Here is a 25814-nt window from a genome sequence, read left to right as displayed (position 1 = left end):
GGGGGAGGGGCCTGTGCTATGGGCGGGGGCTAGATCTGGGGCAGGGACTGCACTGGGGGAGGGGCCTGTGCTATGGGCGTGTTCTGGGGGAGGTGCCTGTGCTATGGGCGGGGGCTGGTTCTGGGGGAGGGGCCTGTGCTATGGGCAGGGGCTGGATCTGGGGCAGGGACTGCTCTGGGGGAGGGGCCTGTGCTATGGGCGGGGGCTGGCTCTGGGGAGGTGCCTGTGCTATGAGCAGGGACTGCTCTGGGGGAGGGGCCTGTGCTATGGGCGGGGGCTGGCTCTGGGGGAGGGGCCTGTGCTATGAGCAGGGACTGCTCTGTGGGAGGGGCCTGTGCTATGGGCAGGGACTGCTCTGTGGGCGGGGCCTGTCCTATGGGCCTTTGTTTGAGCGGGTTGAGGATGGTTTGTTGCTGCCGGGCAATCGCTGTTGCATCCGGGCTCTTCCCGTTAGAAACGCCGCAGTTAGAGATTTGTTGGCTTCTTCTTGATGAGTTTGGGCTTTCTGATGTGAAGGAAACCTGCTGATTTTTGTGAGTGCTTTTTTCTCCTTCAGAGGTTTTATTAGTTCGCGAGTTTAGATTGGGGGAGGGGCGGGTCTTAAAGGGGTCGCGGATGTGCCGCTCCGCAGTTAAAGGGCCAGCGAGGGCTGTGAAATACCAACAACTCACTGATGGTTCTGCTTCTTTCAGCAAAACACATTTCATCAAAAAAAAGTCACACTCAGACCATAAAACATTTGTTTAATTTCCATAGTTTCCTTTCTGCATCGCTTTCCTCTTTAGGCCATTTCTCTCTGAAACCCCATCCTGCAGAAACACAGCGTTTCTCTCACTTGATCTACATTTCCCTCAATATGTGGCCTGAAGGGCCACAGAGATTTTCCGGATTACTTTACCCGCTGCGGGAGATTCCGTTCTAACCAATCTCTCTTCAAAATGCTGAACAATTTTAGCTTTATAACTGCTATCAACAAAGATATTTTCCACACAAATCTATGTGACAAGTCCCCTATCTGGTACTTCAGAATAAACTCCAAATTCCTCTCGACAGTCTAATTTCTCTTGTCTTTCCTCACTGTTTAGTTTATCTTCTAGTCTGTTAGCGGACACCCAAACTTCTGCTTCTGGTCCTAGCCCGAGACTGTTCTGTAGTTCTCCATTCATTGTGTGATCTATTCAAGCTACTACTTACACTTCCATGTCGTTCAGCACTATTAGTGTAAGATCTCTCTCTTGTGCCCGCGGTGACTTTCTCTGGTATGTGATCATTTTCTAACACGAGTCACTATTCGAATTTGAACATCCTGAACATTCAACCAGTGTTTAAACTTGCTAGTAGTTTTTTTTCCCCTGCAGATCCCACAATTATTTCATTCCTCCATTCACTAGACCCCTCTGAAATATATGTCACCCCAGTTCCCACCCTAGGCAGTTGGTCTTTGGATGTGATAACCCTGTCCTGTGTGTCATGGTCACTCAGCCCACCACCATCCATTGTATTCTATTGTATTCTGTTCCGGAGGACTGTCATCACAAAACACACGAGTATGAGAGGTACCGGTTGCCTCATCACCTTCTATCAGCCGCTCAGGTTCTGAGAGTTTGTAATCAATCCTGATGAGCCACAAGGATGAACATTAATAATTTGATTACCATGTTGGATAATCACTGTCTTAACCATCACATGCTATTATCTCACCAGAGCCTTTCTTTTGTAATCTGAGTTGAAGTCTACTTCAGATGGTTTTGTATGAAGCCTTAGATCTCTGAATTTTCTCAGCCTTGATGAAAACCCTTCTCCCATGTAAAGCATTCAAAGGTGCAGAACAAGTGGAACTCATTGTTAGCCCATCTAGGGTTGGGTAAATTGGGATTCCTCCTATTGACCAATTCATAGGGACTATAACCTCCAACGATCTTTTGCATGAACCTCATGTCAGTGCAATTCTCAACTTGCAGTTTGGTTGATCTAATATTTTATGCAGCATTTAATCTATCGCTGCATGATTCCTTTGACAGGAGTTCCAGCTGTGGTGTTCATGACCACAATGCTCATGTTTTCATGCATGTCTCTAAACTCGTCATTAGCAAATTCACCTCAATTATCAATCAGGAACTTACTGGTGCTCCACGTCCAGCCCTTATCTATTTCTCCATGACCTTGTCTATTACCACCCATTTTTCCTTGTCATGTATTATTGTAGAAAGACTAAACCTGGTTGCCATGTCTATAAAGTGTAAGGTGAAAATAATTGTTGTTGGCCCTTACCCTTCAGATTCATGGCAGCGACCATGCCAATGGAAGGCTTACAATACAACGTGGGGATGTCCTCCAATACTTGTATAGATTTCACACTTTACATTAACTTCTTTTATTGATGACTAGAGCAGGCATACTTTCTTCTGTGAGAACTGAAAAAATTCATCAATTTTGCTTCCAATTTCCACCCTTCTCTCACCTTTACTGGTCCATCTCCAACACATCCCTTCCCTTCCTTGACCTCTCTGTCTACATTTCTGGGGATAGGCTGTCTATGAATATTCATTATAAGCCAACTGATTCACACAGCTACCTTGACTACACTTCCTCACACCCTGCTTCCAGTAAGGACTCCATTCCATTCTTCCAGTTTTTCCACCTCCTTCACATCTGTTCTGATGATGCTACCTGCCAAAATGGCACCTCTCACATCTTCCTTTTTCTTCAGCTGAGGATTTCAAACCCCTCCCCCGACTGTGGTTGATATATGAACAAAAATTAGGGACAGCATTAGGCCACTCGTTCCCTTGAGCCTGCTCTGTCATTTAATAAGATTGTGGTTGATCTGATTGTAACCTCAATCCCACATTCCTGCTTACCCCCAATAATTTTTGCTTACCACTTCTCACCATTTGCTTATTAAAAATCTACCCACCTCTCTTAAAAAATATTCAAAGACCCTGCTTCCACTGCTTTTGAGGAAAAGTTCCAAAGACTCACTACCCTCTGAGAGACAAAATTTCACCCCATCTTTGGGCAACCTCTTACTTTTAAATGTGACCATGTTGACTCTGCCTGATTACCTTGAATTTTTCCAAATGCCCTACTATAACATCATTAATAATAGCTCCTAACATTTTCCCTGTGACAGACGTTAAGCTAACTGGTCTGTAATTTTTGGCTTCCAGTCTCCCTCCCTTTTTGAATAAAGGATTAAATTTCACTATTTTCCAATCTAATGGGACCTTCCCTGAATTAGAGAATTTTGGAATATCAACCGTGTCTGACCCAATTCCCAAACTTATGCTCTCACCCCTTTCCCTCCCTCCCAGAACTGCGATAGGGTTTCCCTTGTCCTCATTTTCCAACTCACCAGCTTTCACATTTAAGGATCATGCTCCACTATTTCTGCGATACCCAGATCCACTCCTCTATCATCCTCAAAATCTTGACTCCCTCCCATGGCAGCTTCCCAAGTGATTGCAGGAGGTGTAACACCTGCTCTTTTATCTCCTCTCTCCTCACTGTCCAAAGCCCAAAACGCTCCTTCCAGGTGAAGCGGCAAGTTACTTGTACTACTTTTAATTTGGTCTACTGTATTTGCTGTTCCCAATGCGGTCTCCTCTAAACTGGGGAGACCAAACACAGACTGGGTGACCATTTTGTGGAACACCTCGCTCAGTCCCCAAGCATAGCCCCGGCCTTCTGGTTTCTTGCTATTTTAATTCACTACCTTGTTCTGACGGCAACATTTCTGTCATTGGCCCGCTGCAATGTTCCACGAAGCTCAACACAAGCTTGAGGAACAGGAGCTCAACTTCCAATTCAGCATTCTGTAGCCTTTTGAACTCTTTTTTCCCCCCCAAGTTTCAGTCTATATCTTGCTTTCATGTCTTTGCTTTGAGACAGAGCTGTTCATTATCCTGCCATTAACACTCACTTGGAACAATGCTTTGTTTCTTTATTACAACCATTCCCACTCCCTTTGCCTTTTGTTCCATGAGATCTTTGTTATTTAAACTCTCCCGCTCTCTAACCTATCCCAGATTTTCCCTTTTGCTCTTTTTTCTTTGCCCACATTCCGTGAATGAACTGGCCGAGCCAGCATTTATCGCCCAATTGTCCTTGAGAAGGTGGGGGTGAGCTGTCTTCTTGAACTGCTGCAGTCCATGTGGTGTAGATACACCCAAGGTGATGTTAGGGAGGGAGTTCCAGGATTTTGACCCAGCGACAGTGAAGGAACGGCGATATATTTCCAAGTCAGGGTGGTGAGTGACTTGGAGGGGAACTTTCAGGTGGTGGTGTTCCCATCTATCTGCTGCCTTTGTTCTTCTAGATGGTAGTGGTTGCGGGTTTGGAAGATGCTGTCTAAGGAGCCTCGGTGAATTCCTGCAGTGCATCTTGTAGATGGTACACACTGCGCCACTGTGCATCGGTGGTGGAGGGAGTGAATGTTTGTGAATGGGGTGCCAATCAAGCGGAGCTGCTTTGTCCTGGATGATGTCCAGCTTCTTGAGTGTTGTGGGAGCTGAACTCATCCAAGCAATTGGGGAGTATTCCATCACACACCCTTGACTTGTGCCTTGTAGATGGTGGACAGGCTTTGGGGAGTCAGGACATGAGTTACCCGCCACAGGATTTCTAGCCTCTGACCTGCTCTTGTAGCCACAGTATTTATATGGCTAGCCAGTTCAGTTTCTGGTCAATGGTAACCCCAGGATGTTGATAGTGGGGGATTCAGCATTGGTAGTGCCATTGAATGTCAAGGGACAATGGTTAGGTTCTGTCTTGTTGGAGATGGTCATTGCTTGGCCCTTGTGTGGTGTGAATCCAGTCCAAGCCTGGATATTGCCAGGGAGGCACTGACATAGTGGTCTTGTCACTGGACTAGTGTTCCAGAGACCCAGGGTAATGCTCTAGGGACCTGGGTTCAAATTCCACCACAGCAGATGGTGAAATTTGAAGTCATTAAAAATCTGGAATTAAAAGTCTGATGATGACCATGAAACCATTGCTGATTGTCGTAAAGAAAACCCATCTGGTTCACTAATGTCCTTTGGGGAAGGAAATCTGCCGTCCTTACCTGGTCTGGCCTACACGTGACTCCAGACCCACAGCAATGTGGTTGACTCTTAAATGCCTTCTGAATGGGGGCAATTAGGGATGGGCAATAAATGCTGGCCTAGCCAGTGACACCCACATCCCATGAATGAATAAAAAAGGTCTTGCTGCATTTGGACATGGACTACTTCAGTATCTGAGGAGTTGTGAATGGTACTGAACATTGTGTAATCATCAGCGAATGATCATTGAAAGGTCATTGATGAAGCAGCTGAAGATGGTTGGGCCGAGGACACTACCCTGAGGAACTCCTGAAGTGATGTCCTGGAGCTGAGAGGATTGACCTTTACTCCTGGTTCCCATTGACTCCAGTTTTGCTAGGGCTCCTTGATGCCACACCTGGTCAAATACTCCCTTGATGTCAAGGGCAGTCAGTCTCACCTCCCCTCTGGAATTCAGCTCTTTTGTCCATGTTTGAACCAAGGCTGTCATGAGGTCAGGAGCTGATGAAACCCAAACTGGGCGTCAGTGAGCAGGTTATTGCTAAGCGAGTGTCGCTTGATAGCACTGTCGATGACCCCTTCCATTACTTTACTGATGCTTGACTTAATGGGCAGAAATTAGCTGGGTTGGATTTGTCCTGCTTTTGGTGTACAGGACATACCTGGGCAATTTTCCACATTGCCAGCTAGATGTCAGTGTTGTAGCTGTACTGGAACAGCTTGGTTAGGGGTGAAGCAAGTTCTGGAGCACAAGTCTTCAGTACTATTGCCGGAATATTGTCTGGGCCCATAGCCTTTGCAGTATCCAGTGCTTTCAGCCGTTTCTTGACATTACGTGGAGTGATATCAAGTGAGTTGTTTAATTATCCAACACCAATCATGACTGAATGTGGCAGGATTGCAGAGCTTAGATCTGAACTGTTGGTTGTGGAATCAGTTAGTTCTGTCTGTCACTTGCTGCTTATGCTGTTTGGCACGCAAGTAGCCCTGTGTTGGGTTGACACCTCATTTTTAGGTATGCCCGGTGCTGCTCCTGGCATGCCCTCCTGCCCTCTTCATTGAACTACTAGTTCCACCTCACCTCCCCCCAACCTCCCCTTTCAACAGCATAAAACCCATCACATTTGTACCTTCCTTCAGTTCCAAAGAAGACTCATACTCAAAACATTAACTCTTTCTCCCCCAACAGATGCTGCCAGACCCCTGCTGAGTTTTTCCAGCATGTTCCGTTTTTATTGCAGATTTCTGGCCTCTGCAGTATTTTGCTTTTATCTTCTGTGAGCCCGCGTATTCTTCCTCAATCATGCCAGCATCCTTTAGCAGGATTTCAAATCTTTGACAAAAAAATTTGCTTTTTTTTCCTTTCTGATTCTTATCATCTGATGCCATTAATACTTCTGTAACAGCCTGATTAGAAACATCAGTTCCAGTTAGGGATGCAATAATATTGATAACTGACTGTAGATTCACTGACTTTCCAAAAACAATTGCCATATCATATTCCATGTCCAGTTTCATTTGTGCCTTTTTCACGTCAGGCTTACTGAACAGTAAGGTTACGAAGAACAAAGAAAAGTACAGCACAGGAACAGGCCCTTCGGCCCTCCAAGCCTGCGCTGATCATATTGCCTGTCAAACTAAAACATTTTGCACTTCCGGGGTCCGTATCCCTCTATTCCCATCCTATTCATGTATTTGTCAAGCTGCCTCTTAAACACCACTATCGTACCTGCTTCCACCACCTCCTCTGGCAGCGAATTTTAGACACTCACTACCCTCTGCGTAAAAACTTGCCCCGCACATCTCCTCTAAAGTTTTCTCCTCTCACCTTAAAGCTATATCCCCTAGTAATTGACTCTTCCACCCTGGGAAAAAGCTTCTGACTATCTACTCTGTCCATGCCACTCATAATTTTGTAAACTTCTATTTTTTATTTAAACTTTTATTATTATTAAATTAATTATTTAAAGGTCGCTGTAATGAGAACAATCCAAGTTTCTCCAACCTCTCCACATAGCTAATAACCTCCAGACCTGGTAAACCTCCTCTGCACCCTCTCCAACGCCTCCATATCCTTCTGGTAATGTGGCAACCAGAATTGCACGCAATATTCCAAGTGTGGCCTAACCAAGGTTCTATGCAGCTGCAGCATGACTTCCCAGCTTTTATACTCAATAACCCTGCCGATGAAGGCAAGCATGCCATATGCCTTCCTGACTACATTATCCACCTGCGTTGCCACTTTCAGTGACCTGTGGACCTGTACACCCAGATCCCTCTGCCTGTCGATGCACTTAAGGGTTCTGCCATTTACTGTATAATTCCTGCCTCTATTAGACCTTCCAAAATGCATTACCTCGCATTTGTCCGGATTAAACTCCATCTGCCATTTCTCCGCCCAAGTCTCCAGCCGATCTATATCCCGTTGTATCCTTTGACAATCCTCTTCACTATCTGCAACTCCTCCAATCTTAGTGTCATCTGCAAACTTACTAATTAGCCCAGTTACATTTTCCTCCAAATCATTTACGTATACTACAAACAGCAAAGGTCCCAGCACTGATCCCTGCAGAACACCACTAATCACAGCTCTCCATTCAGAAAAGCACCCTTCCACTGCTACCCTCTGTCTTCTATGACTAAGCCAATTCTGTATCCATCTTGCCAGCTCACCACTGATCCCGTGCGACTTTATCTTCTGTACCAGTCTGCCATGAGGGACCTTGTCAAAGGCCTTACTGAAATCCATGTAGATAACATATACTGCCCTTCCATCGTCGATCATCTTTGTCACTTCCTCGAAAAACTCGATCAAGTTAGCGAGACACGACCTCCCCTTCACAAAACCATGCTGCCTCTCACTAATACGCCCATTTGCTTCCAAATGGTGGTAAATCCTGTCACGAAGAATCTTCTCCAATAATTTGCCTACTATTAATTATTTTGATTTTAATTAAAATTAATTAATTATTAACTTAAATTAAACAATTAATTATAAATAATGTACCTGACTACAGACCACACCAGAACTGATCAATTGGCTTACTCTAGCTATTTTGTATGGAATCACCACCCTTTTCAGTGACCTCGATGTGTTGTCATCACCAAAGCTAAAACAAGTAGAACTTTCATACTTCTTAACCTTGCAACAATCCTCACTACTAAGTGAATCTAAGTAACATTTTAACTAGCCTGTTCTGCATACGGTTGAAGTACAATCACTATCTATCATTGCACAGTAGACTAACATATCCATCACCAGCTTAAAGCTCCTTATGACTAGTACAATTCCTTCTAAATTGACCATTATTATCTCTGTGTCATGTGTCATGTTTTTCCATTTTGAGCAGTTCATCTCAATGATATTTTGAGTCAAACCTTTTCACTGTTCCCTGAGGATTGCTGGGGCTCATTTGTCTATTATTGCTATTCCAATCCTGTCTTCTGCTGTGATATCCATATCTACTCATTCATCCTCATTCTTCCTATCAGTAACTCTTCTGTTGTGCTGATACCTGCATCCAGTACCTAGGCAATCTCGAAATGTGGTAATCTTTGAGTCTTCCATCCTTTAGGACACTGTGGGATGTGCCACCAAGGCTGCTGGAAATGACTGCATCCCCAGGAACTTTTTTTAAAGGTAGCAGATTCTGATCTAACAGGGAGTCTTTGCCTGAGAACCAACCCAGTTAGAAGCAGGAGCCTGTCCTCTGTGAGAGCCTAGCGCAGTCTAGCAATTTAAATCCGAACACTGAACCAGGGAACTCTAAAAGATTGAAGAAATTTAATTTATACAGTCTGTTAAAGTCCATGAGTTCCACCATGAAATGACTGTCTTGTCTTTCAAAATCTATCAAAGTCTGACCATGCCTCGTAGGCATTCAATCACCTTTCTTCTAAATTTCATCCATGAACCCTAATAGAAGTTCCAAACCTTCCTCAGTACCCCACTAACAGGTATCCAGCTCACAAAATACCTTACTTCTGATCTTGTGTTTGTAAGGAAGTGACAACGCCATGGCAATAACTTGTTTTCTCCTTGGTTAGGTCATAACTCATGTCCACATATCCACTTCATTCCTCTGCTGGTCACATGATACAGACTCTGAACACATTGAAGGGTAATTAGACCCTGACAATTTACACTTGCATTTTGCCATTTTCCACAATGGCCACTGGAACACAATACAAGAATTAGGAGCAGGAGTCAGCTATTTGGCCCCTTGGTCCTGCTCCGCCTTTCAATAAGATCTGATCTGATTGTGACCTCAACTCCATTTTCCTGTCTGCCCCCATAACTCTTGATTTTCTTGTCAATAAAAAAAGTCTAACTAACTCAGCCTTGAAAATATTCAATGATCCAGATTCCACTGCTCTCTGGGGAAGAGAATTTCACAGACTAACAACCCTCAGAAAAAATATTTTGTCCTCAGTCATAAATTGGAGACCCCTAATTTTCAAATTATGCCCTAATTCTAGACTCCCACCACAAGGGGAAGCATCCTCTCAGCATCCACCGTGTCAAACCCTCTTAGGGTTTTCTGTGTTTCAATAAGATCACCTCTCATTCTTCTAAACTTCAATGAGTATATGTCCAACCTGCTCAACCATACCTCATAAGACAATCCTTCATACCAGGAATCAGTCGAGTGAACCTTCTCTTAACTGCTTGTAATTCAATTATATCCTCTCTTAAGTAAGGGGACCAAAATTGTACACAGTGCTCCAGACGCAGCCTAACAAAGGTCCTGTACAGCTGCAGCAACACTTACCTACTTTTATTCTTGCAATAAGCATCAATATTCCATTTACCTTCCTAATCATCTACTGTACCTGCTTACCAACTTTTTGTGATTCATGTACCAGGATACCTATAGAGTTCTGCAATCTCTCTCCATTCAAATAGTATACTGCTTTTCTATCCTTCATGCCAAGGTGGACGAATTCACATTTTCTCATATTATACTCCATCTATCAATTTTTTGCTAATCACTTAACCTATCTAAATTCCTTTGTAGGCTCCTTATGTCCTCTTGAGAACTTACTTTCCTTACTATCTTTATGTCATCAACAAATTTAGCTACCATACATTTGGTCTGTTCATTCAAGTCATTGATATAGATTGTAAATAGTTGAGACCCAGCACTGATCCCTGTGGCACTTCACTAGTAATGGCTTGCAATTCGAAAATGGCCCACTTATCCTTACTTTCTGCTTCCTGTTAGCTAACCGATCCTCTATCCATGCTAATATGTTACCTCCTACATATAAGCTCTTATTTTGTGTGATAACCTTTGATGTCTTTGGAAATCCAAGCACACCACATCTACAGGCTCCCCTTTATCAACATTGCTTGTTAGTGCTTCAAAGAACTCTAATAAATTAGGCAAACATGATTTCCCTTGCACAAAGCAATGTTGACTCTGCCTGATTGTATTGTGATTTTCTTAATGTCCTGCTATTACCTCCTTAATAATGCATTCTAGCATTTTCCCTATGACAGATGTTAGGCTAATTGGCCTATAACTTCCTACTTTCTCTTTTCCCTCGTTTCTTGAATAGAGGTCTTACATTAGTGATTTTCCAATCTGCTGGGATCTTTCCAGAATCTGGGAATTTTGGAAGATTATAACCAATGCATCTACTACCTCTGCAGCTACTCCATTTAAGACCCTAGGATGCAGGCCATTAGGTCTGGGGGACTTGTCAAACTTTCGTTCTAATAGTTTTTTCCAGTACCTTTTCCCTAGTGATTGGTTTCAATTCCTCCTTCCCTTTCACCTCTTAATTTTCAAGTATTGTTGGGAATTTCTTTTGAGTCTTCTACAGTGAAGACAGATACAAAATACATGTTCAACTCTTCCACTGTTTCCTTATTTCCTATTATTAATTTCCCCAGTCTCACCCTCTAATTGACCAATGCTCACTTTACTTATCCTTTGTAAATATTTATAAATCTCTTACAGTCTGCTTTTATATTTGTAGCCAGCTTTCACTCATACTCTATTTTCTCCCTCATTTTTGTTTGGTTATTCTTTGCTGGTTTCTAAAATCTGTCCAATCTTTCGACCTACCACTAATCTTCGTAGTATTGTACACCTTTTCTTTCTATTTGATACTATCCTTAACTTCCTTAGTCGGCCACGGATGGAGCACCCTTCTCATAAATGCTTTCTTTCTCAATGGAATTTTGTCTTTGCTGAGAGTAATGAAATATTTCCTTAAATGTCTACCACTGTTGCTCTACAGTCCTACCTTTTAACCTATTTTCCCAGTTCACTTTGGCCAACTCTGTCCTCATACCTTTATTTAAGTTTAAGACACTAGTCTTAGACCCACATTTCTCACCCTCTAACTGAATGTGAAATTCTATCATGTTATGATCATTATTACCTAGAGGCTCCGTTACCATGTGGTCATTAATTAAACCTGTTTCATTGCAAATTACCAGGTCTAAAATAGCTTGTTCTCCGGTTGACACTAGAATGTAATTACTGTTAAGAAATTGATCTGAACACACTCCATGAACTCATCTTCAAGGCTATCTTTGCCAATCTGATTCATTCAATCTGTATGAAAATTAAAATCAACCATGATTATTGCAGTACCTTTCTTACAAGCCCCCATTATTTCTTCCTATATACTCTGTCCTACAGTGTAACTGTTAGGGGGGCCTATAAACTACTCCCACAAGTGAGTTCTTACAATTGCTATTTCTTATCTCTGCCCAAACTGATTATACATTGTGATCAACTGAACTAAAGTCATCTCTCACTATTGTACTAATGCTATCCTTAATTAACGAAGTTACCCAACCACTTTTTCCTACTGACCTTCCGAAAGATTTAGGTCCCAGCCTTGGTCACCTTGGGACCGCATCTCTTAAATGGCTAACAGGTCATGTATATTTATTTCTATTTATGCTATTAATTAATCCATTTTGTTATGAATGTTGTGTGCATTCAGATACAGAACCTTTAATTCTGTCTTTTTATCATTCTTGCACACTCTAGCCTTATCTGCTGGTGCGCTCATAAATTTATATGCTTCGTCCCTTCCTGCCACAGTCTGGTCATCATTACCCTTGTTGCTAACCCTGCTCTGTTGCCTTGCCCTTTCTCTTTATTTTACCACATCTCCTCTCACATGATTCCATCCCCCTATTTAGGTTAAAGCCCTCTCTGCTGCCTTAGTTGTATGACTTGCCAGAATACTGGTCCCAGCATGGTTCAGGTAAAGACCATCCATTGGCACAGCTCCCACTTTCCCCAGTATTGGTGCCTGTGCTCCATGAATCGAAACCAATTTCACCCACACCACTCTTTGAACCACGCATTTAACTATAATCTTACCCATCTAGGGTAGGTGGTAGCTTAGTGGTATTGTCACTGGACTGGTAATCCAGAGACCTGGGGTAATGATCTGGGGACCCGGCAGGTGGTGGAATTTGAATTCAATAAAAATCTGGAATTAAAAGTCTGATGATGACCATGAAACCATTGTCGATTGTTATAAAAACCCATCTGGTTCACTAATGTCCTTTAGGAAAGGAAATCTGCTATCCTTACCTAGTCTGGCCTACATGTGACTCCAGACCCACAGCAATGTGGTTGACTCTTAAACGCCCTCTGAACAAGGACAATTAGGGATGGACAACAAATCCTGGCCTAGCCAGCGACGTCCACATCCCATGAATGAATAAAGAAAAAGCAATTTGCTTGTGGCTCAGGTAGTAATTCAGAGATTATTACCTCCATGGTGCCGCTTTTTAAATTTAGCCCCTAGCTGCTCATAATCGCTGAACAGAACCTCTTTTCTAGTCTTTGGTACCCAAGTGCACCACGACAACTGGACTTCTCCCTCCCATTACAAGTTCCTCTCCAGCCTCGAGCAGATGTCCCGTATCCTGGAACCGGCAGGCAATGCAGCCTTCTGGACTCAGGCTCTTGGCTGCAGAGAACTGCGTCTATCCCCTGACTGCTACCACTATGTTTTTAGTTACTCCCCGCACTTGAATGGCTCCCTGCACCATGGTGCCATGGTCAGTTTGCTCATTCACCCTGCAGCCTCTGCTCTCATCCATACAAGCTGCAAGAATCTCAAACCTGTTGGACAATTACAAGGGCCGAGGCTCCTCCACTTCGGCCTTCTCGATCCCCATACCTGCCTCACTTGCATTCGCACCCTCCTGTCCCTGACCATAGATCAAATCAGAAAGCCCTAGCCTAAGACTGCCTTCTGTAACAAAGTGTCCAGGTAACTTTCCCCTTTCCTGATGCATTGCAGTGTCTGAAGCTCAGCCTCCAGCTCATTAACTCTGAGCCAAAGCTCCTTAAGCTGCAGACACAGTTGCTGTGGATCACACTGGTGTCCACCAATTTCGATGTACTACAGCTGCAACACATCACCTGCCTTCCTTTATTGTGTTTTAATTAACTAGTTAATTATTTTCTTAATTAAATTTTAATTAATACCACTAGTCCTGCTTGTGCTTGCCTCCTTATTGTAATTAATGGTGTATTTACCTTGATTAAAAAGTCCTAGTTTAGATAAGAGAAAGAGAAAATGCTCACCAAAAATCAATCCTGATGAATTCCCTGTTACATCATACTTTGATTTTCTTTAGAATGCTCTGAACCCGCAGACTCACTGCACCCCCCAACTGCTGCCCGAACTTTCGCTGCTGTCTGTAGGTTACCCTCTATTTCTGGGAAGCAGCTTGTGTCTTCTACAGCTACTGGAGGCTGAAATAAGGGAGAGAAAGGAGCACTCTGTCCCCTCTGCACTGAATTCCCAGATGAGCCAAATTCCCATCTTTGCACGTCTCACCTAAATGTAGTTTCCCCTGCATGCGACCCCTTATTCCGTGCAGTTTGAAAACCTGTCTACTTTTATAGAGCCGCTAGACTTGTAATCTTCTGTTTGAAAAGTATTTTTCTTCCCTTGGTTTACAACCTTCACCTTTAGGCCATCTTTCTCTGCTACCACGTTATATTTCTGATAGCCAGTTGGTGAAGGAAGAATCCAAAGCCAGTCTTTACTTGGAATAGACTTATTCATGGAGTGAAACATTTCGGGTATAAATCTCCTGATTCTACTCAACCCCTTTCTCAGTAAGTGTCTCTTTATATGTGCCATTCAATAAATGCCCTCCATCTGTGTGCAGTTAACTTCAATTGATACAATTAACAGGAATGTTCCCAAGAAATTAGAACTGCTTGTTGTGAACTTTTATCCTGCACTTACAGTGAAGACTTCTAAATTTATTTCACAGAGTATTACAAATGGAGGATTTATGAATGGGAGGCTCAAATCAAACATCACATCCAGACCTGACAATAGTTTGATTCATCAGGACATGAATATCACCGACCTTGGAATATAGAAGGAAAAACATTTGTTGTGTCTGTAGGAAAAGATCAGTGTGACTGGAAAAGCAGAGTGGGTGAGAGTGTGCCAGTGCTTTAAGAGCACTGAAGAGCTTTAAGACCGCTTGAAGAAAATCAATACACCATTCACACCATTACACATGTTCCGTGTGTGTTTGTCGAAATAATTCTAAAACGGGCTACTGGTGATCTGTCAACTCATCAGTACAGAGGAGAGGCTATTTATGTACACTCATGGTGGGAAGAAGTTTAGTCAACGGTCCAACCTGTCGGCACAGCAGAGTGTTCACTCTGGGGAGAGGCCGTTCACTTGTTCCATGTGTGGGAAGGGCTTCTCTCGTTCATCAAATCTGCTAGCACATAAGCGAGTTCATACTAGGGAGAGGCCGTTCAGCTGCTGCACCTGTGGCAGGGGCTTCTCTCGTTCATCAAATCTGCTGGCGCACCAACGAGTTCACACCGGGGAGAGGCCATTCAGCTGCTCCACCTGTGGGGAGGAATTCACTCGATCATCTAGTTTGCAGACACACCAGCGAGTTCACACTGGAGAGAGGCCATTTAGTTGCTCCACATGTGGGAAGGAATTCACTCGATCATCCCATCTGCTGAGACACCAGCGCATTCACACAGGGGAGATGCCTTTCACCTGCTCTGTGTGTGGGAAAGGATTCACTCAATCTTCCAACCTGCTGACACACCAGCTTGTTCACACTGGGGAACGGCCGTTCACCTGTTCCATGTGTGGGAAGGGATTCACTCGGTCTTCCCACCTTCTGACACACCATCGTACTCATGCGGGAGAGAGGCCATTTACGTGCTCCGTGTGTGGGAAGACATTCATTCACTCCTACAGTTTGTTGACGCACCAGCGAGTTCATACTGGGGAGAGGCCATTCATTTGTTGTGTATGTGGGAAGGGATTCGCTCGATCATCAAACCTGCTGTCACATCAGAGTGTTCACACTGGAGAGAAGCCGTTCATCTGCTCCCTCTGTGGAAATAGATTCACTCGTTCCTCTAGCCTATTGGCACACCAGCATATTCATACAGGGGAGAAACCGTTCACATGCCGTGTGTGTGGGAAGGGATTCACCCGCTCAGCGAACCTGGTAACACATCGACGTGTTCATACTGGAGAGAGACCATTTATATGTTCCGTGTGTGGAAAAGGATTCACCCGTTCATCGAACCTGCTGACACACCAGCGAGGTCACACTTAATTATAGTGGGTGGATTCTGCTGCTAATAACATCCAGGACTCGACCAGGTTCATTCTGGCAGTTGAGATTTCTTTATGCTGATCTTAATAATCCCTAGAGCTGGACTGGATTTTAACATTGAGTATATGTATGGTATTTAGAGTTTAGCATCACCAGCCACTCCTGTAAGTGGATCTTGCATTCCCTTACAGTTGGGAATGTTCCCTTTCCTGCTCCATATCTCCATAAACAATAACAAGATGAGAGATTGTAAGAGACCCTTTGTAACTAACTGCATATGATTCTACTGTCAAGAGTACACTAAATATTTAGTCTCACACAATTGGGTTTTAACCAATATGTTTTGTAAGGATATTCAAACACTTTAACAGCTGTCAATAAAGTTTGCCTGTGGCCTGCCATTATAATTCTCCAAGATAGTGTCTTTTCCCAACCAGCTGTCAATTACAGGTGACTCCATCCAATCAAAGGCCCTGTCCAACAATTGGCAGGAGTGGCAGCTGGTGAGATTCTGTTGCTCATTCTCAGACTGATTTTAGAATTTAAAGTAAACCGAACAGTGTATTTTTGGAAATGGCAGAGAGCTGAGACAGATTTAGATAGGGATAGAGGCCATCTGTTTAATGGTAGATGAAAAAGACAAAGAAAATGCAGCAGTTGGAGGCTGAGAGAGAACATCATTGGAGGAAGGAAGAGAGATCATACTGAGAATTCCAACACTACCAGTGAAATGAAGAGAACTTAAGTTAACCTGACAGAAACACAGTTCAACAGCAAGCATACTAGGTGAATGTCTTGTTTTAACGGGGGAAATGGTAATTTTCTGTCGATGCTCCAGTTGGTCGCTGCCACCATTGAGTAGAGATACTTCGGCAAATTATCTCGTACCACTACTTAGTGTAATACTACAAACTGTGATAGTGTAAAATGGCTCGTTTGTCATTTAATACGTGAAGCTTGAAGGCAAAATTTAATAAATTCTGGACAATTTTGCTTAGAATGAACCGTTGACAAAGGTTTGGAAGCTTTGGTTAGACAGTAAAAATGTAAAAGATGCAAGGGTCTTTGTCATTTAATATTAATTTTAGATTTCAGGGTTATTTCAGAGTGGTTTTGCTTGTCCAGGAGAGTCAAACACTCAAGTACCTGGGAGCTGATTAAGTGCAAGGAAATCATCACATGGGGAGGGGGGTGGGCTGCTAGGATTCCTAATTCTCCCCTTCCTGGACACATCCTGATAGAAAAATCATTGGAGAAAAATATGGGAGGTTGGAGAGAGATTGTTTGATGGTGAAAAATAATCCAGGTAGATAATGAAGCTTTTGGCTTTTCATTGGTGGGAAAGGTGAGATACCAAAAGATGGAGGTGTGTGGAGCAGTTGGAGGTCATGTGATGGGGCCTCCTGGATTTTTAAAATTTATTTAGCTGGTCTTGGGATACAAGCGTCGCTGACAAAGCATTTATCGATCATCCCTAGTTGCCCTTGAGGTAGTAGTGAGCCACCTTCTTGAAATGCTGCAGGTTTACTCAGTGTTGTAAGGGAGCGAACTCGAGGATTATGACCCAGCAACAGTGAAGGAACAGTGATTTAGTCAGGATGATGTGTGGCTTAGAGGGGAACCTGCAGCTGGTGGTGTTCCCATGCATTTGCCACTGTTGTCCTTTTAGGTGGAAGAGGCCGTGAATTTGGAAGTGCTGTCAAAGGGGCCTTGCTGAATTGCTGCAATGGGTCTTGTAGATGGTACACACTGCTGCCATTCTGCATCAGTAGTGGTAGGAGTGAATGTTTAATGTGTTGGAGGGGATCCTAAACAAGCGGGCTGCTTTGTACCGGATGGTGTTGAGCTTCTCGAGTGTTATTGGAGCTGCACTCATCCAGACAAGTGGAGAGCATTCCATCATACTCCTGACTTGTGCCTGTGGATGGTTGACAGGCTTTGGGGAGTCAGAAGGTGAGTTACTCACTGTAGAATAGCTAGCCATTGCCAATGTGAATATCAAAGGGAGATTGTTAGACTCTCTCTTGTTGGACATGGTTAATGTCTGCCATTTTGAAGGGTAAAACTCCAAGAAGTATGACTAATGGGAAACAAAGCAGCAGGTTAGCGTGTGGGGGTGTGGATTCAACTTCATGGAAAATTATGAAAAAACTGAAAAGAAAGGAGAGCCCAGGACAGGCTATTAAAGTCTCCAGAACACAAAATAGGACAGAGTGTTTGGAAAGAGCAAGGAATCTAATTTCAAGCACATCAGATAAAGGGATGACAATGAGAAAGGGGACGGGAAATACAGGACTGAAGGTGTTGTATCTGAATGCACGCAGTATACGAAATAAGGTAAATGAGCTTGTGGCGCAGATTGAAATTGGCAGGTATGATGTGCTGGGCATCACGGAGACATCGCTGCAAGGGGATCAGGACTGGGAGCTAAATATACAAGGGTATACATACTATCGAAAAGATAGGCAGGTTGGTAGAGGGGGTGGGGTTGCTTTGTTAGTAAGAAATGAAATTAAATTGATAGCAAGAAACGACGTAGGATCAGATGATATAGAATCCGTGTGGGTAGAGTTGTGGAACCGCAAAGGTAAAAAAAACCATAATGGGAGTTACGTACAGGCCTCTGAACAGTAGTCAGGACGTGGGGCACAAGATACACCGGGAGATAGAAAAGGTGTGTAAGAAAGGCAACCTTACATTGATCATGGGGGATTTCAATATGCAGGTAGACTGGGAAAATCAGGTTGGTAGTGGATCCCAAGAAAAGGAATTTGTGGAATGTCTACGAGATGGCTTTTTGGAGCAGCTTGTGATGGAGCCCACTAGGGAATAGGCAATTCTAGATTTAGTGATGTATAATGAGGCAGATTTGATAAGGGAGCTTAAGGTGAAGGAACCCTTAGGAGGAAGTGACCATAATATGATAGAATTTATCCTGCAATTTGAAAGGAAAAAGCTAGAATCAGGTGTAACAGTATTACAGTTGAATAAAGGCAACTACAGAGGCATGAGGGAGGAGCTGGCCAGAATTGACTGGGAGATGAGCCTAGCAGGAAAGACAGTGGAACAGCAATGGCAGGAGTTTCTGGGAATAATTTGGGAGACACAGCAAAAATTCATCCGTAGGAAGAAGAAGCATACTAAAGGGAGGACGAGGCAACCATGGCTGACAAGGGAAGTCAGGGACAGCATAAAAGCTAAAGAGAAAGCATACAATGCAGCGAAGAGCAGTGGGAAACCAGGGGATTGGGAAACCTACAAAGACAACAGAGGACAACTAAAAAAGATATAAGGAGGGAGAAGATTAAATATGAAGGTAAACTAGCCAGTAATATAAAAGAAGATTGCAAGAGGTTTTTTAGATATATAAAGGGTAAGAGAGAGGCAAAAGTGGGCATTGGGCCGCTGGAAAAGTAGTAGTGGGGAACAAAGAAATGGCAGAGGAACTGAATAGGTACTTTGCGTCAGTCTTCACGGTGGAAGACACGAGTAACATCCCCAAAGCTCAAGAGAGTCGGGGGGCAGAGGTGTGTATGGTGGCCATTATGAAGGAGAAGATGCTAGGAAAACTGAAAGGTCTGAAGGTGGATAAATCACCTGGACCAGATGGATTACACCCAGAGTTCTGAAGGAGATAGCTGAAGAGATAGTGGAGGCGTTAGTGGTGATCTTTCAGGAATCACTGGAGTCAGGGAGGGTCCCAGAGGACTGGAAAATCGCTAATGTAATCCCCCTGTTTAAGAAGGGAGTGAGGCAAAAGACGAGAAATTACAGGCCTATTAGCCTGACCTCGGTCATTGGTAAGATTTTAGAGTCCATTATTAAGGATGAGATTTCAGAATACTTGGAAGTGCATGGTAAAATCGGGCAAAGTCAGCATGGTTTCATCAAGGGGAGGTCATGCCTGACAAATCTGTTAGAATTCTTTGAGGAGGTAATGAGTAGGTTAGACAAAGGAGAGCCAATGGATGTTATCTACTTGGACTTCCAGAAGGCCTTTGACAAGGTGCCACACAGGAGGTTGCTCAGTAAGATAAGAGCCCATGCTGTTAGAGGCAAGATACTAGCATGGATAGAAGATTGGCTGTCTGGCAGGAGGCAGAGAGTGGGAATAAGGGGGTCCTTCTCAGGATGGCGGCCGGTGACTAGTGGAGTTCCGCAGGGGTCAGTGTTGGGACCACAACTTTTCACTTTATACATTAATGATCTAGATGAAGGAACTGAGGGCATCCTGGCTACGTTTGTAGATGATACAAAGATAGGTGGAGGGACAGGTAGTATTGAGGAGGCGGGGAGGATGCAGAAGGATTTGGACAGGTTAGGAGAATGGGCAAAGAAATGGCAGATGGAATACAACGTGGGGAAGTGTGAGGTCATGCACTTTGGTAGGAAGAATAGAGGCATAGACTATTTTCTAAATGGGGAGAGAATTCAGAAATCTGGAGTGCAAAGGGACTTGGGAGTCCTAGTCCAGGATTCTCTTAAGGTTAACTTGCAGGTTGAGTCGGTAGTTAGGAAGGCAAATGCAATGTTGGCATTTATTTCGAGAGGACTAGAATATAAAAGCAGGAATGTGCTGCTGAGGCTTTACAAGGCTCTGGTCAGACCACATTTAGAATATTGTGAGCAATTTTGGGCCCCATATCTCAGGAAGGATGTGCTGGCCCTGGAGAGGGTCCAGAGGAGGTTCACAAGAATGATCCCAGGAATGAAAGGCTTAACATATGAGGAACGTTTGAGAACTCTGGGTCTATACTCGATGGAGTTTAGAAGGATGAGGGGGGGATCTGATTGAAACTTGCAGAATACTGAAAGGCCTGGATAGAGTGGACGTAGGGAAGATGTTTCCATTAGTAGGAGAGACTAGGACCCGAGGGCACAGCTCAGAGTAAAGGGAAGACCTTTAAGATGAGGAGAAACTTCTTTAGCCAGAGAGTGGTGAATCTATGGAATTCATTGCCAGAGAAGGCTGTGGAGGCCAGGTCATTGATTGTATTTAAGACCGAGATAGATAGGTTCTTGATTGGTAAGGGGATCAAAGGTTACAGGGAGAAGGCAGGAGAATGGGGTTGAGAAACTTATCAGCCATGATTGAATGGCGGAGCAGACTCGATGGGCCGAATGGCCTAATTTCCGCTCCTATGTCTTATGGCATGTCTGTTACTTGCCACTTATCAGTCCAAACCTGAATGTTGTCCTGGTCTTGCTGCATATGGACACGGACTGCTTCATTACCTGAAGAGTTGAAACTGGAACTGAACACTGTACAATCATCCCCACTTCTGGCCTAATGATGGAGAGAAGGTCATGGTTGGGCCTAGGACACTCTCCTGAGGAACTCCTTCAGTCATGTCCTCGGGCTGAGTTGTTTGCCTCTAACAGTTTACAAAATTATGAGGGGTATAGACAGAGTAAATGCGAGTAGGCTCTTTCCACTTAGATTAGGAGAGATAAACACGAGAGGACATGGCTTTAGGGTGAAAGGGGAAAGGTTTAGGGGGAACATTAGGGGGAACTTCTTCACTCAGAGAGTGGTGAGAGTGTGGAACGAGCTACCATCTGACGTGGTAAATGCGGGCTCACTCTTAAGTTTTAAGAATAAATTGGATAGATACATGGATGGGAGAGGTCTGGAGGGTTATGGACTAGGTGGAGGTTAGTGGGACTAGCGGAATAATCTTTCGGCACAGGCTAGAAGGGCCGAATGGCCTGTTTTCTGTGCTGTCGTGTTTTATGTTCTAACAGCCACAACTATCCTTTGCATTAGATATGACTAGCAAGTGGAGAGTTTTCCCCGATTCCCATTGACTTTAATTTTTGTATGGCTCCTTGGTGCTGCACTCAACCAAATGCTACCTTGATGTCACTCTTACTTCAGTTTAATTTAGATTTAAATAATTTAACAGTTTGAAGATGAGATGGTTGAGGTACATTACCATGAGGGGAAAAGGTAGAGCAAACAAAGCCAGAGCTCTGTGAATGACAAAAGAGAGAGACGATAAGATGAAGCAAAAAATGCTGGGGCAGAACAACCGTGCCTCCCACCACCATCAACTCCCATCCTGGCTAATTCTGAAACGGTCTGCCACCAGTGCCAGAAGTAAGTTGCCCCTCACCAGTGGTGTGGGATGATCTCTTGTTTGCAGGACTGGTGTCTGTTTTGGAGTTCCTGAAAGCACGTCATGCGGTGGTGGCAAATTTCTGCCCATAGCTGGTGTCACCATTTACATCATTTGTCAGCTTGACATGATTATGTTGAGGGCTTTCTTGTCTCTTTTGACAGTATTCTTGATATAGAGCTTTGGGCACTCACTGGTCTCTTGGCATAGGTTACCTCCCCGAATAGCATTTCCTTGGGGATGCGGCCGTCATGCCCAAACCAGTGACTAGTGCCAGCAAGCCTGACCCATTTGCCCTAGAAAGAACGGCTTCATTGGTGACTTACTTTCTATGCAATGCCAAGGATGCGTTGTAAACAATGGAGATGGAAGTTATTGAGCCTTTGATCTTGGTAGATCTAAGTTGTTCCAGCTTTGCTGCCATACAGCAGTGTGCTGAGGATACAGGCCTTGTGGGTCAGTTTATTTTCCATGCCTGTTTTGTTAGTTGGCCAAAGTTGGTGGCTGCCTTTCTAAACTCTGAACCAGTCCAAATCAAATTAAATCCAAAAGCAAAACACAGTGGAAGCCAGAAATCTGAAATAAAAACAGAAAATGCTGGAGATACTCAGCAAGTCTGGCAACATCTGTGGTGAGAGGAAAACAGAATTAATGTTTTGGGTTGACAAGCTTTCATCAGAACTAGAAAAAGAGATGTGGCAGATTTTAAGCAAAGAGGCAGGGGAAGAGGAGGGAGTTACTTATTTTATGTTATATTGTTATAGTCTAACATGATTTAGGAACTATATGTTCATGCGTATGCATACATAAGTATCCAAGAAGTCGCATCACTCACTACTGTGCTATAGTCCTTGTATCGAACTAGCAATGTTTAAACTAACTTGGTATAACTGTAATGGAACAATGGGAAAATTGAGAACCAGGCTGAATATAGAAAGTTCAGAGGGGAAGTGAAAAAACAAATAAGAGAAGCAACAAGAGAGAGTATCACTTACATAAAAGGAATCCAAAAGTCTTCTACAGGCATATTAATAGTTAAAGGTTGGTAAAAGGAAGAGTGCGGCTGATTAGGCACCAAAAAGAGGATTTACATATGGAGGCAGGAGGCATAGCTGAGCTACCAGATAAGTACTTTGCATCTGTCTTTACCAAGATGTTGCCCAAGTCGTAGTGAAACAGAAAGTAGTTAGGACACTGGATGGGCTAAAAGTTGATAAGGAGGTATTAGAAAGGTTGGCTGTACTTAAAGTTGATAAATCACGAGGACTGGATGTGATGCATCCAAGAATACTGAGGGAAGTAAGGATGGAACAAAAACAAAAATAGCTGGAAAAACTCAGCAGGTCTGACAGCATCTGCAGAGAGGAAGACAATTAACGTTTCGAGTCCGTATGACTCTTCAACAGAACTAAAGAAAAATAGAAATGAGGTGAAATATAAGCTGTTTGAGGGGGGTGGGACAGGTAGAGCTGGATAGAGGGCCAGTGATAGGTGGAGGCAAAGAAGAGATTGCCAAAGATGTCACAGACAGAAGGACAAAGGGGTGTTGACAGTGGTGATATTAGCTACAGGATGTGCTAATGGTGACATTAAGGGTAGAAAGCAGGACGAGCAAGTGACAGATAGCCCTAGTAGGGATGGGGTAGGGGGAAGGGATTGAAATAGGCAAAAAAGGTGGAGATAAAACAATGGATGGAAATAAATTTTAAAAAAATAATAGAAATAGGTGGGAAAAGACTCCATTAGCACATCCTTTAGCTAATATCACCACCGTCAACACCCCTCTGTCCTTTTGTCTATGACATCTTTGGCAATCTCTTCTTTGCCTCCACCTATCACTGGCCCTCTATCCAGCTCTAATGTCCCACCCCCCTTAAACAGCTTATATTTCACCTAATTTCTATTTTTCTTTAGTTCTGATGAAGAGTCATACGGACTCGGAACGTTAACCGTCTTCCTCTCCGCAGATGCTGTCAGATCTGCTGAGTTTTTCCAGCTATTTTCGTTTTTGTTTCAGATTTCCAGCATCCGCAGTATTTTGCTTTTATTATAGAAGGATGGACTTGGCCATAACTTTGCAATCCTCCTTACGATGGTACCAGAGGACTGGAGAATTGCAAATGTCATGCCCTTGTCTAAAAAAGGGTGTAAAGATAAGCCCGGCAACTAAAGATTCAACCTTGCTGGTGGGGAAGCTTGTAGAAACGATAGTTTGGGACAATACTAACATTCACTTGGGAAAATGCATATTAATTAAGGAAAGACAGCAAGGATTCCTTAAGGGAAAAATCGTGTTTAACTAACATGCTTAGAGTTTTTGATGACGTAAAAGAAAGAGTTGTCAAGGATAATGCAGTTGATGTCGTGTACATGGACTTCTAAAGGACATTGATAAAGTGCCACCATAACAGACTTGTCAAAGAACAAAGAAAAGTACTGCACAGGAACAGGCCCTTCGGCTCTCCAAGCCTGCGCCAATCATATTGCCTGTCAAACTAATACATTTTGCACTTCCGGGGTCCGTATCCCTCTATTCCCATCCTATTCATGTATTTGTCAAGCTGCCTCTTAAACATCACTACCGTACCTGCTTCCACCACCTCCTCTGGCAGCGAATTCCAGACACACACTACCCTCTGCGTAAAATACTTGCCCCGCACATCTCCTCTAAAGTTTTCTCCTCTCACCTTAAATCTATGTCCCCTAGTAATTGACTCTTCCACCCTGGGAAAAAGCTTCTGACTATCTACTCTGCCCATGCCACTCATAATTTTGTAAACTTCTATCAAGTCGCCCCTCAATCTCTGTCGCTCTAGTGAGAACAATCCGAATTTCTCCAACCTCTCCTCATTGCTAATAACCTCCAGACCAGGCAGCATCCTGGTAAACCTCCTCTGCACCCTCTCCAACGCCACCATATCCTTCTGGTAATGTGGCGACCAGAATTGCTCGCAATATTCTAAGTGTGGCCTAACCAAGGTTCTATACAGCTGCAGCATGACTTCCCAGCTTTTATACTCAATATTCCTGCCGATGAAGGCAAGCATGCCATATGCCTTCCTGACTACATTATCCACCTGTGTTGCCACTTTCAGTTACCTGTGGACCTTTATACCCAGATCCCTCTGCCCATCGATGCACTTAAGGGTTCTGCCATTTACTGTATAATTCCTACCTGCATTAGACCTTCCAAAATGCATTACCTCGCATTTGTCCGGATTAAACTCCATCTGCCATTTCTCTGCCCAAGTCTCCAACCGATCTATATCCCATTGTATTTTTTGACAATCCTCTTCACTATCTGCAACTCCTCCAACCTTAGTGTTGTCTGCAAACTTACTAATTAGCCCAGTTACATTTTCCTCCAAATCATTTACATATACTACAAACAGCAAAGGTCCCAGCGCTGATCCCTGCGGAACACCACTAGTCACAGCTCTCCATTCAGAAAAACACCCTTCCACTGCTACCCTCAGTCTTCTATGACCAAACCAATTTTGTATCCATCTTGCCAGCTCACCTCTGATCCCGTGCGACTTTACCTTCTGTACCAGTCTGCCATGAGGGACTTTGTCAAAGGCCTTACTGAAATCCATGTATATAACATCCACTGCCCTTCCATCGTCGATCATCTTTGTCACTTCCTCGAAAAACTCAATTAAGTTATTGAGACACGACCTCCCCTTCACAAAACCATGCTGCTCTCACTAATACGCCCATTTGCTTCCAAATGGTAGTAAATCCTGTCATGAAGAATCTTCTCCAATAATTTCCCTACCACTGACGTAAGGCTCACCGGGCTGTAATTTCCTGGATTATCCCTGCTACCCTTCTTAAACAATGGAACAACATTGGCCATTCTCCAGTCCTGTGTTTTTAAACAAAGTTAGAGTTCATGGGGCAAAAAGGACAGTGACAGCTTTGATATGAAATTTACTGAGTGACAGGAGGCAGTAGTGAATGGTTTTTTTGGACAGGATGAAGGTACATTATTGGGTTTCTCGGGGTTGGTGTTAGGACCCCAGCTTTTCTTGATATATA

General features: G+C 43.7%; 1 protein-coding gene across 3 annotated transcripts; it reads left to right on the top strand.

Moving 5' to 3' along the window:
* The first annotated feature begins 373 nt into the window (after positions 1 to 373).
* LOC144688692 (uncharacterized) lies at positions 374 to 16048 on the top strand. Of its 3 annotated transcripts, none has more exons than XM_078555528.1 (2): positions 374 to 533; positions 14320 to 16048. In XM_078555528.1, the coding sequence occupies exon 2, from the start codon at positions 14659 to 14661 to the stop codon at positions 15652 to 15654; it is 996 nt and encodes a 331-aa protein (XP_078411654.1). In that variant the 5' UTR covers positions 374 to 533; positions 14320 to 14658; the 3' UTR covers positions 15655 to 16048. The 3 variants fall into 3 exon arrangements, with proteins under 3 accessions (XP_078411654.1, XP_078411656.1, XP_078411655.1); XM_078555530.1 differs by lacking the exon at positions 374 to 533 and adding an exon at positions 14000 to 14122; XM_078555529.1 differs by lacking the exon at positions 374 to 533 and adding an exon at positions 14000 to 14158.
* The last annotated feature ends 9766 nt before the right edge of the window (positions 16049 to 25814 follow it).

Source organism: Cetorhinus maximus, chromosome 13, assembly GCF_964194155.1.
Source record: "Cetorhinus maximus chromosome 13, sCetMax3.hap1.1, whole genome shotgun sequence".
Taxonomy (NCBI): domain Eukaryota; kingdom Metazoa; phylum Chordata; class Chondrichthyes; order Lamniformes; family Cetorhinidae; genus Cetorhinus; species Cetorhinus maximus.
This window is presented reverse-complemented; position numbering and strand designations above follow the sequence as displayed.

What these genes read in the sequence shown, in the direction of transcription:
- LOC144688692 (XM_078555528.1), top strand. Translation starts at nt 14,659, where the DNA reads ATGTACACTCATGGTGGGAAGAAGTTTAGTCAACGGTCCAACCTGTCG.